The 11,860-nt window shown below is 39.5% G+C and overlaps 1 protein-coding gene across 4 annotated transcripts in view; it reads right to left on the reverse strand.

Annotated features, from left to right (window-relative positions):
• SLC16A9 (solute carrier family 16 member 9) overlaps positions 1 to 11,860 on the reverse strand; it is a 47,274-nt gene that overhangs the window by 21,599 nt on the left and 13,815 nt on the right. For all 4 annotated transcript variants that reach the window (XM_037743370.1, XM_017542275.2, XM_037743368.1 and 1 more), the window contains exon 2: positions 5,890 to 6,122. In XM_037743370.1, coding sequence (XP_037599298.1) covers positions 5,890 to 6,085 — 196 coding nt within the window. In that variant the 5' untranslated portion in view covers positions 6,086 to 6,122. The remainder of the gene's footprint in view (positions 1 to 5,889; positions 6,123 to 11,860) is intronic.

An 11,860-nucleotide genomic window follows, 5' to 3' on the forward strand; every position in this document is an offset into this window, starting at 1 on the left:
AGCCACATTTCAGGTGCTCAATAGCCGCATGTGTCCACTGTATTGGACAGCACAGTACTAGAGTCTCATATCATGTTAGAAGAGGACACAGAGAAATCAAACACAATTCAGGAACCAGAAAAGAGGCAAAAGAAACTCGCATCAAGGTTTAAAATAAACCCAAGGCCAGAAGCACCAAAAGAAAGGTTCAGATGGCTTGTTTGGGGATTTCATAAGAGGGAAAACAACCAAGGTGACGGAACTAAGCCTTGCACTAGGCTACCAAGTAAGGTTATCTCAACAAAAGGAATGAACATGTATTCTAAATGGAGGAAATAGAAACATAGTGTGATTTTCCAGTTTTTAATATATTTATTATAAGATAGTTCTGGGAATGACATTATTCCCTTTGGGAAATAAACTCAACCTCCATGCACTTCTTTCCCCTAAAAAGTTTCAGAGACTCCCAGGAGTGGAAGGATGGCCAGGTCTGCTGCAGAGAATATCTAAGTTGGTGATGCTACAGTGAGAAATAAAATGTAGCAGTAATCAGGTTATGGACCTGCCATGCAGCAAGGATTTCCTAACAGAGTGGATCAGTTGGGCTTGTGAAGGTTCTACCCTTCCACCTAAAATGCAGGGAGCCCAAGGTGTGAGCTCCTCCAAACTTCAGGCTCCTCAATCCTCGCTCTAGCAAAGACTGTAAACCCCAAGTTCATCTCTTTAAAAAAGAAAAAGGCACTAAGGAGCCACACCCACTCAAATTGTTGATCTCACAAGCTCTGACTGCCTTTCTTTTTAGTTGGTTTAGTGGTATTTAGAGATGGCAGGCAGCTTACCAAAACCTGGTCTTTATTCCTACCAATCTTAAAACTGCCTAGCACACTGGGAACCTGCCAATGCAACCGAATCCTTCAGAGAAGCAGGAATTCAGTACTCCTTGAGGGAGTTAACAGTGCTTAAGGGTAATGCCCAAACCCAGCTCAGCCAGCACTCATAACTCATTCAGCAAGTGGGCCTGGCCATATTGACTCACTATATTAACGTGATACATTTACTGACTCAAGAGTGTAAGGCCAGACGCCTCATCAGGAGCCCGGACAGCCACCCAGCTCTGCACTCAGCACCCAGCTCTGCACTCAGCACCCAGTTGTGCACGCAGCCCTCCAGTTGGGAATTACGGCTGATGCCACCCTAACCAAATCTTGCACCAAAAACCCCGCCGGACAACCCGACAACCAATAGCGGCCCAATCCCGCTCCCCCAAAGCCAATCAGAGTGCCCTGCTGTTGCTCGTCACTCTAGCCACATAAACCCCACGCCCCAGGAAGTCAGCGCAACTTCTCTGGCCCTCTTTCCCTGGACCATCGAACCTCGCCCCGGAGCAGAATAAACTGGCATTTAATTTTTTTTATACTGGCCTCAGTTTCTTCATTTTAAACTCGGCAATAACCCTTAAAATGACTTTGAATACCTTTGGAAGAAGCGAAGACAAAAGGGAGAGGGCAAGGACTTTCAAATCTGCTTTGAGTACGAAACTGCAGGCTAGATGTCCAAGCTATTTCCTGCTGTTTCAGCAACTGGGTAGTGTGAGAAACAGCACCACCCGGTTTCCTTGAATTTGGAGAACAATATCTAGTGAAGGGTTCATTAGCTCATTTTAAAATCATGCAAGTCCATGATAGCTTTCTAGCTCAGTTACCTCCCATTCCTCCCTTATCAGTCAGAATTCAATCAGAGAAAAAAAACAGTAGGAAGCATATATGAAGACATTTATTGCAAGGAATTGGCTTACACGATTGGCCAGATAATACCCTCCTCGCTAGCCAAGTCAAAAATTCGTAGGGCAGGTCATTAGGAAGGGCATGTTGGAACTCTCAGGCATAGGCTGCAGCTGCAATTACAAGCAGATTTTTTCTTTTGGGAAAGCTCATTTCTGCTCTTAAAACCTTTCAACAATTGAGCAAAATCCATCTAGATTTTCTAGGATAATCTACCTTATTTAAAGTTAAGTGACATGCACTTTATTCACAACTACACAATAACTTCACAGCAACACCTAGATTTGTGTTTGAAGCCAAGTTTGACACATAGAACTAACAGTCACACCTCTCAACACAATCCCTCCACTCCAGCCAAACTTACTTCACCAGATCACAGCCCTGCACTTATGGGATCCGGGCCTCTGCATAAAGGTAATTTGCATAGACTTCCCTTTCCCTGTCTATCTGCCAGTGAAAGTCTATCTTCCTATTTGGCCCATCTCAATAGCTTCCTCAAAGCCTAGCTCTCTAAAACCTCAGAGCCATTGCTATTCTCCTTGATACTTGTGAATTCTCAAATTATTAGTTACCCTTTTTTTTCTGTCTCTTTTCTGAGATTACAAACCTCTTAGAAACAAGGATGGTGTTTTCTATCACGGCATCCTTAGCTCAGAGACCTTAAGAATATATGCAGTGAGGATGAGCTCAGTCGCAATGTACAACCCAGGAAGGTAGGATCCTTCCTACCCAGCTTTATTCATCCCAGGAATGATCTATACAAACAAAGAATTCAGGCAAGGGGAAGAAGTATTTTCTTCTCAATTATTCAAGTTAAGAAAAAAAAAAAAGAATTAGGAATTAAGATTATAAAGAGTGTAAAGTTCAGAACTGTATGCCTTTCACAGTTCTAATATGCTATTATAAGCTACTGTCCTAATCCAGGTTTCTCAAAGCCCAGGAGTGGGCCTTTATATTTCACATGCTTAGGCACAATCTTGGCAAAGTTCCAGCTCCCTCTCCTGCCCATACTTCCAAGAACTATCTTCATCTTTCATCCTGAAGTGTTTCTCTTTTTTTGTAGGTTTTACAGACAATTGACTTTTTATGATTTCCATGGCATGATTAATGCCACACCCAAGAAGAAATCTATAGTAGCTCTTTATTTTTAAAAATGTCAGAGCAAATCATATATCAGAGAGTTATCAAAAAGTGAAAGATTAAAATTTAAATATAGAGGGCTTAAGCCAGTGGTAGTTCCCAACTAAAAATCATTTTAGGGACTTTAAAAAAATTCACGAGGCCAGACACAGTAGTTTATGCCTGTAATCTCAACACTTTGGGAGGCTGAGGCAGGAGAAACCTTTGAACTCAGGAGTTTGAGACCAGCCTGCACCACATGGTAAGACACTGTCTCAAAAAAAATTTAAAAAAAAAAAAAATAGCTGGATATGGTAGCATGCACCTGTAGTCCCATCTACGTGGAAAGTTGAGTTGGGAGGATCACTTGAACCTGGGAGTTTGAGGCTGCAGTAAGCCAATATAGCACCATTGCACTCCAGCCTAGATGACAGAGCAAGACCCAGTCTCAAAAAAAAGAAAAAAAATAGAAAAAATTCATGAATTTAGGCCCCATCATGGACCAAATGAATTAGAATGTCTGAGTGTCAAATCCACGGACTTATATGCTGAAATTGTCCTATAGATGATCCTAATTATCTCCCTGGTTAAGAATAATTGATATCCATTTGAGTCACCAAGGTGAAATATACGTGTTCCATCTCCAAGGTAGTAATGATCTACTTGCTTCTCTGTAGAACAAAGTTATTCTAAAGCAGATGGTCAATGTGGCTTGCACACTGCCAGATACTTCTTGCTAATACTATATAAACACTGTTTCAGGGTTCACTTCTCAATTTATGCTATGAGGAACCCAAAGCGGCCAACATCAAATGTAGTATATACAGTGGAGTCAGCTATGCTGAAACCTGGACACACTATCTAAAGTATGTATATACATATATACACACACAGATGTAAGTTGTAGCTCTTTAGCCATCCTTTCTTCCCCTGCAACTTTTTTGAATTCTTTTTTGAATTCTTTGCCCTCATTTTTCTATGCTCACTATTAAAAGTTTTGCTCACCAGGCCCAAGTGTCTCTTAATCTAGCTAATGACATTGGACCTAGAGAGGTTAAGTGGCCTGCATAAGGTCACTCAGCTCAATGTTGGTAGAGCCAGGACTTGAATTAGCCTCTGACTCCACCCTCAAGCTCCTTCAACTACTTGTTGTCTCCCAGAATTTTGATAAGATGCCCTAACTCTCGGGTCCCTACAAGCAGGGCTGGCTTGTTGGATCTGTGACTTATGCAAGTTGCCCAGTGCTTATAGGAATCCCACACTTGGTTTAGTGCCCTGCTGTCAATAAATTCTTAATTTTTTTTTCTTTGGAGTTTTGTTCTGTCGCCCAGGCTGAAGCGCAATGGCGCACTCGGCTCACTGTAACCTCCGCCTCCTGGGTTCAAGCAATTCTTCTGCCTCAGCTTCCTGAGTAGCTGGGATTACAGGTACATACCACTATGCCCAGCTAATTTTTGTATTTTTAGTAAAGACAGGGTTTCACCATGTTGGTCAGGCTGGTCTCGAATTCCTGACCTCATGATCTGCCCGCCTTGGCCTTCCAAAGTGCTGGAATTATAGGGTAAATTCTTAATTTTTTCAACAATGATTCTGTATATTCACTTTGCACTGGGGCCTGCAAATTATGTAGCCTGCAAAATATGTAGTTAAGCATATTTTCATGAAAGCATTTTAGAGCTGAAAAATAACTTACAAAAAAAAATCTTAAAAATACTTACATTTAGTGTCCTTATTTCCCCCACAAGAATAGAGATTGTGATTTGCTCAATGAACAATGGTGAATTCATAGCACACAGGAAGAAAGCCCAGGGCTACTGATCCTATCTAGATCACCACTTTTGTGCTTAAATAGTTCCAAGTATGTTGGAGTAATGGTCACTAAACATTACTCCAGAGTTCAAACTATGACTCCAGTTGAAGTGGCATATGATTTTAATGGTGAAAAGGAAAATAAAGTCTCTAGTGTTCTCTCTAAAGATGACAGGAATCACTATTACATTGTATGTAACTGTTCATCAAGAATATTACTTTTGGAGACACACAAAATATATCGCATATATCTTATACATAACACTATATTAAAATCCTTAAGAACATCATCATTGTGAGACTCTTTGCTATGTCAGCATCTTCTTATGAAGTTCTCATGACCACAGGACATGTGATTTGACCACAGTGTATCTGAAGCAGAGAAGAGTAATTATAAGCCATGTAGAAACTGCTTAGAGGGCTGCTGAGAGCCATTTGGTCCTTTGGTCCTTACCAATGTACCTTGAACATACCTGTATCATTACCTTCATCTCCCTGATTCATTCTTATTCATACGTGTGTGTCTCTTACAAGACTGTGAGCCTCTTAAGGGCAGGAACCATGTGTTTGCGGCTCATCTTTTCATTTCTAGCATCTAGTTCACTGCCTGGCACATTGTAGAAAATAAATGAATAAAGAAATGAATGGGGCCGGACGCAGTGGCTCACGCCTGTAATTCCATGACTTTGGGAGGCCGAGGTGGGCGGATCACAAGGTCAAGAGATTGAGACCATCCTGGCCAACATGGTGAAACCCCATCTCTACTAAAAATACAAAAATTAGCTGGGCATGGTGGCGTGCACCTGTAGTCCCAGCTACTTGGGAGGCTGGGGCAGGAGAATTGCTTAAACCCGGGAGGTGGAGGTTGCAGTGAGCCGAGATTGTGCCACTGTCCTCCAGCCTGGTGCCTGGTGACACAGCAAGACTCTGTCTCAAAAAAAAAAAAAAAGAAAGAAAGAAATGAATGGATGGATGGATGGATGGATGGATGGATGGATGAGTTAACATCTTAGGGAGTGCCTGTATTTTCGCACAGATTTGTTACAGTAGAAGAGTAATACAATCACTGAATGAAGGCAGGAAAAGGTATGTTATATTTTGGAAAAAAAAAAAGCTCTCTATGCCTTGCATAATGTTCATGATATAGTAAATGTAATTAAATGATTAAAGAATAAGGAGAGGCATAAATGTATCCACTTACTTGCAAGCAAGCCAACTCCACTTGCCAGGGATCCAACCCAGGCTGTTTTTCCTTTCCCTTCACCAAAGGCATCCAGCCATTCTATGTACAGGACTCCAACAGCCAGCGGGGAACCGTAACACAAAAACTGAGTAAAGAAGGAGACAAGCACAATCACCCAGCCCCATCCACCATCAGGTGACTTTTTAAGTTCCATTGTAAGACAAAATCAAGGAGGTATTTCTCTGCAGGTCCTAAACAAAAAAACAAACAGAAAAGAAAAGCATATTTAGAGTGTGGCAGGGCACAGCATTTGGGGTTAAAATATCTCCTCCTAAAGTGAAAAAAAAGTTCTCCAAAGATGTACATGGAAAAGCATAAAATATCACTGACGTAGCAAGTCAACAAATACATTTGCATTTATAATTTGATTGATGCATCCACATGGTATGATTTTTTTAATTATAAAAAGACATAAAGTGAAATATAGCCTTCTCAACCTTGTCCAGCTTCACCAGGCTCCCACCCTGCCTAACCAGAGGGAACCACCAATTTTAGGTTCTTAGTTTTTAGTTTCTTGGGTTCCCTAGGAAGCAGATTCCTAGCAAGAAGGAGACTGATTAGGAATGCTCTCAAGTTGCTGCCTATGGAAGGTCACAGATGGCAGAGGGAGAAGATCAGCCGCAGATAACCTTGCAGTTATAAAGAATGAGATTTCTAAAGTTGGGATGACCCTTCAGAGCTGTCCTGAGCTGGGTGCTGAGAGCTGCCCTTCTACACTTCCATGTTGATCATGCACTGAATGTGGCTACCCAGGAATGGGTGGTGATCCAAGGTGAGGTGGCTCCCTTCAGAGGAGGCAGTCTATCCCCATAAGGGCTGACAGCATTCTCGATAGCTGCAGCAAGGAATCTGTTATTCCTGAGGGGAACCTGGAGGGGAACTGGCAGCATATCACAATGTTCACCAACTGGAGTATTTTTCCAGTTTCTTTATGCATTTATAAGCACAATCAAGCACATATTCTTAATGTCTCTTTTTCATTAAAAAAAAAAAAGTAGCATATTATACATTACATTCCCCACTTTCCTTTGTCCACTTAACATCCTGAGATACTTTTCCCTATCAATACATAGATAGTATCATTTTTATAAGTACATAGGATGTACGTATACCATGTGGCTGTATGCTTGCTTATTTATTTACTTATTGAATAGGCAAAACACTTGCATGGTTCAAAAATGAAAAAAGACAAAAGATATACAATCCCCTATCTACGCATTTCCCATCTAAGCCTTAGTTGCTCCACAGGTAACCAATGCCTTTTGTTTCTTGTATATCCTTCTAAAGTTTCTTTAAGCATACACTAGCAAACTCAAATATAGATTTCCTCTAATTTTCAGCACTTTATATACATTGGTATGTGCCTTGTTCTCTTTCACTTGACAAATATCTTGAAGATCTTTCACATCAATGCATACTGACCTTCCTTATTCATTTCTTACTGCTGCACTATATTCCAGCATGGGACTTTATCTTAGTTTGTTTGACCAGTCCCTACGACTTGAATGAAAAACCATGTGCAGTGAAAAACCTTACACATTCACATGTATTTTTGCCTATAGGCACATCTGTTAGGTAAAATCCAAAAGAGGAATTGCCGAATCAAAGAAAAGATACATTTGTAATTGTAATTTCAGAAAATATTGAAAAAGGCTGAGGCAGGAGGATGGCTTGAGCCCAGGTATTACCAAATTGAGTTCAAGAGAATTGAACTATTTCATATGGTCTCCAGGATTTTGTGTGTGTTGTGAGACTTTGGGTTTTTGCAAATTTATTGGTTTTAAAATAGCATTGCATCATAGTTTCAACTTGCATTTCTTATAGTATGAATGTTGTGCATTATTTTGGAGACGAAGAGCCAGTTGAAATTCCTAATTCTTAGGTGTATGTGGATATTCTATTCTGTTCCATTGGTCTGTCTATTCACACATCATTGCCACATTTGTTTCATCACAGAATCTTTTTTTATAAAAGTCCTCTTACTATATTTTAATCTCTACTGGGGCTTTTTCTCTCTTTACAATGACACTCCTTTTGCAATATTTTGTGGCTATTCATATTTTCCTGTTTTATATGAACTTCAGAATCAGCCTGCCTGGTTCAAAAAGAAATCAGATGATTCTTTCATTAGGACAGAGTTTAATTTAAAAATTGTTGTAAGGAGAATTGCCCTTTCATGATGTCAATTGATTCTAAGAACATAATATGTTTTGCATTTGTTAAAGTCTCCATATATGTTCTTAGTGTTTAAAATGTTCCTCAATATTTCATTGCATTGTATTCTTATAGATTTTATACTTGCTGCTAATACTGTATTTGGGGTCATTTCTTTGATTTGTCTTCTGTTTGTATGTTTAAAAGCTACTGATGTCTGTATGTTAATTTTTCATCCCACTTCCCTACGAAATTCTCCTATTTGTGGTAGATTTTCAGAAGATTTTCTTAGGTATACACAATACAGAGTGCAATACAGTCATATAATCACCTACAGCTATAATTTTTTATCTTCTTATATGTCTTGAATTTGCATTTTTCTATTTCTGAGCATTACTACAAATAATGGTTATTACATTTTATCAAATATATTTCCAGTGTGTAGGAAGATAATCATACAATTTTCCCTTTATAACTTTTAATATAATAAAATATCTATTTTTTACTACTGAAGCATCCATAAATTATTGGATTAAATCTTCCTTGGTTCGTGCACTCTTTTGACTGTTAGTTTACTTTGGGGGGGATTTTTATGAATTTCTACTAGGTGTTGGTACCCAAATGATGTTTACTTTATTTAAAAATCTAAGCTGGGCATGGTGGCTCATGCCTGTCATCCCAGAACTTCAGGAGGCCAAGGCAGGCAGATAGCTTGAACCCAGGGGTTCAAGACCAGCCTGGGCAACATACTGAAATCCCATCTCTACAAAAAAATATGAAAATTATCCTGATGGGGTGGTGCAGCTGTAGTCTCAGCTACTCAAAAGACTGAGGTGGGAGGATATCTTGAGTCCAGAAGTTTGAGGTTAAAGTGAGCAGTAATTGCACCACTGCACTCTAGCCTGGACGACACAGTGAGATTCTGTCTCAATAGCAACAACAAAAAAAGCCAAGAAAAGAAAAATTTTCCCTTTTTTTCTAAATAGTTTACATGGCAATGGATTTGGAGATCCAAGGCCTAACCTCCATGTCCCCAGCAGGGCCTCCCACTTAACCTGCATTTTTCATGTCTCTTCACTATGCCAGTTACTTTACTTTACAGTCAGGTGTACTTTACACTTTACAGTCAGGTGCAATGGAGTCTTTGCCTACAGATTTTGCCAAACTATTCACTTGGCTGTGGTTTCAATAGGTAATGTCTGAAGACAGTAGGAATATCAATTATCTCTTCACACACAGCCTAATTAAATGACCTTCAGAGAGTCATAGCTACACCTGTCATTTGCCTGGGCTTCTGTGTATTTATTTCTTTACTTTGATTTCAGAGCCCTGGCCAGAACTCAGGTCACCATGTGCCATAAGTCTTTATACAAATTAACTTTCAATATTTGTTCACTAATAACCATTAGTGAACAAAACTGTTGGTCTAAAATCCAGACACTGAAACCACATGATTGTATTAATAATCCAAACTTCCAAATCAAAAACTTTCGTAGTAATCAGATATGTCCCTCCATTGGAAATTTACTCTCTGCGGTACCTACTCTATTGTAAAAATAAACAGTACAATTCTGGTGTTTCTAATGACAATTTAGTACTTTACAATTTCTGTTCAGAATCCTCTTCAAAGAAAATAATATCTTAACTCCCCAAACTAAATAGGAGATGATAAAAATAGCCAAAGATCTAAAGAGACTAAGAGGTTGTATGAAGACAAATGAATACAACATTGTCCTTCATTCAAATGCTCCAATCACAGCACTTCTGGAAAAGTACAAATATATATAGACAAAGCACCAGAATCATGAATAAAGCCAGTATTCTTGGGAGGTTGCAGGTAATGGGGGATGATGAGGAGAATTATCTCCCTTACCAGTTTTCAAACTTAAGTAAACAAAAATGCCTTTCTACACCAAATACCTCTGCTCTACCTTGCATTGCCATGCCCTGCCTTGGGTGACATTTCAGGATATAGAACAAGAGCCAAAGAAATTCTCACAGTAAATATTTAAGAGAGCAAATCTTGGAAACACAAGTTCCCATGCACATCCGCTCTGACTAGAAAGGCAAGTTTTTATAGTGCTGACAAACAGCTTCTGATTTGTCATCATCTCAGAGTTTAAGATACATGTAGTCTCAGTAGAACACGGTGAAAACTACCATTTTGTGATTTACTGTAATGTCACAGCAGCACCCTCCTCCCATACCTTCCTCCATTCTTTAGGTGCCTCTCCACCAGCTGTTTTTCTGATACTCTGTACTGGGTAAGGCGATTTTACAAATAGGCTAGCCTTCACTGCTCCTTTTTTGTAATGGCGCTCAATTTCCTTTTCGAGGATGTAGATCTGCCCTATGGCTAGAGTGCTTTTAGGACTGTTAATTAAGTTTCCTTCACCTGGAGCAATAGAGTGACATATAACCCAAGAGAAGCCAGTAGGCTTTCAGGATTCTGAATCTGGAGTGAAATGCTGCAAGGAAGGGAAACCTGTGGAGTTTATGGATCCCCATGAAAGTGCACTGAAGGGACTTCTGTCAGTCCTGCTACCTTGACCTCCTAGAGATACCAAAGCCTGGTTTCTCCAGCCCTCCACATTTGTGAGCTAACCCAGTAAATTATTTTGTTAACTTATCTGCTACTCATTTCTTTACTTGCAACTGAATATATTGTGAGTATGCCATAATTTCAAGTTGATTTTTTTAACCATCTATACTCTAGTTGGTCCCATTTAGAACAAAGGTAAAGCTGAGGAATATTATTGATGACCATAGAATATAAGAATACAAATGTGCCATATCTATTTTTATGAAAATTTCTTCTTAATATCCTCCCTTCTTCATATCTTATGATCTAATATGATCAATTCCCTTATCTGGCATTCTTTTAAATAAAATTTCATATTAACTAAAATTTCCACTAAGCCCAGTTTACAGAAATTCAGCATGATAAAAGTGGTCTTAAAATTTAACTGGGTGTGATGACATGCACCTGTGGTCCCAGCTACTTGTGGGGGTGAGGCAGGAAGATAGCTTGAGCCCAGGAGGTCAAGGGTGCAGTGAGCCATGATCATGCCACTGCTCTCCACCCTGGGCACAGATCAAGATGCTGTCTCAAAAAGAAAGAAAAAATAAAAAATGGCGACAAAGAAGAAGAAAGAGGAGGAGGAGAAGAAGAAAGTGGTCTTTATTCAAAATGTTCTTGATCACTTACATTTAAGTTACATTGTAATAGATACTAAGGAAAACCAGAAGGCATATAGGGTATGTTACCTGTCCTCAGGAGCTCTTTTAACTCACTTAGGAAGGGAAGATATGTGGCACATGGGAAGGTGTGTGCACATTGAAAGGTATGTGCATAAGAGAGTATGTACACGATTGGGTGCCAAACAAGCAGATGGACTTTAAAAGTTTAGGAGTCAAGGGAAATGAAAGCACTCAAGGTGGGAGCAGGAGTGCAAGGCCTCATAAAGTAGGTTAGTTCTAAAGAATAATGAAGAGATTTATATAAGGGCAGCCAAGGCAAGAGGAATGACATGAATGTACATGTGTAATCAGGACAGGCCTGATAGATTTGGTGGAATTGGAGAGGGTAGTTCTTACAGGGCTCACAGAGCAAAACAAGATTAGAAAAATGGTACTCTCAGTGAAAATTTAGAAAGAATGTGTTACAAGAAGTCTGTGTTTATAAGCCCAAGAAAGAATTGTTTCTACATATTATAGAATAAATCATTTATATTAGCTAAGTGGTGGAATTTTTTTCAAAAAAAACAAGTGATGA

The sequence above is a fragment of the Cebus imitator genome, unplaced genomic scaffold, assembly GCF_001604975.1.
Source record: "Cebus imitator isolate Cc_AM_T3 unplaced genomic scaffold, Cebus_imitator-1.0 Scaffold142, whole genome shotgun sequence".
Classification (NCBI taxonomy): domain Eukaryota; kingdom Metazoa; phylum Chordata; class Mammalia; order Primates; family Cebidae; genus Cebus; species Cebus imitator.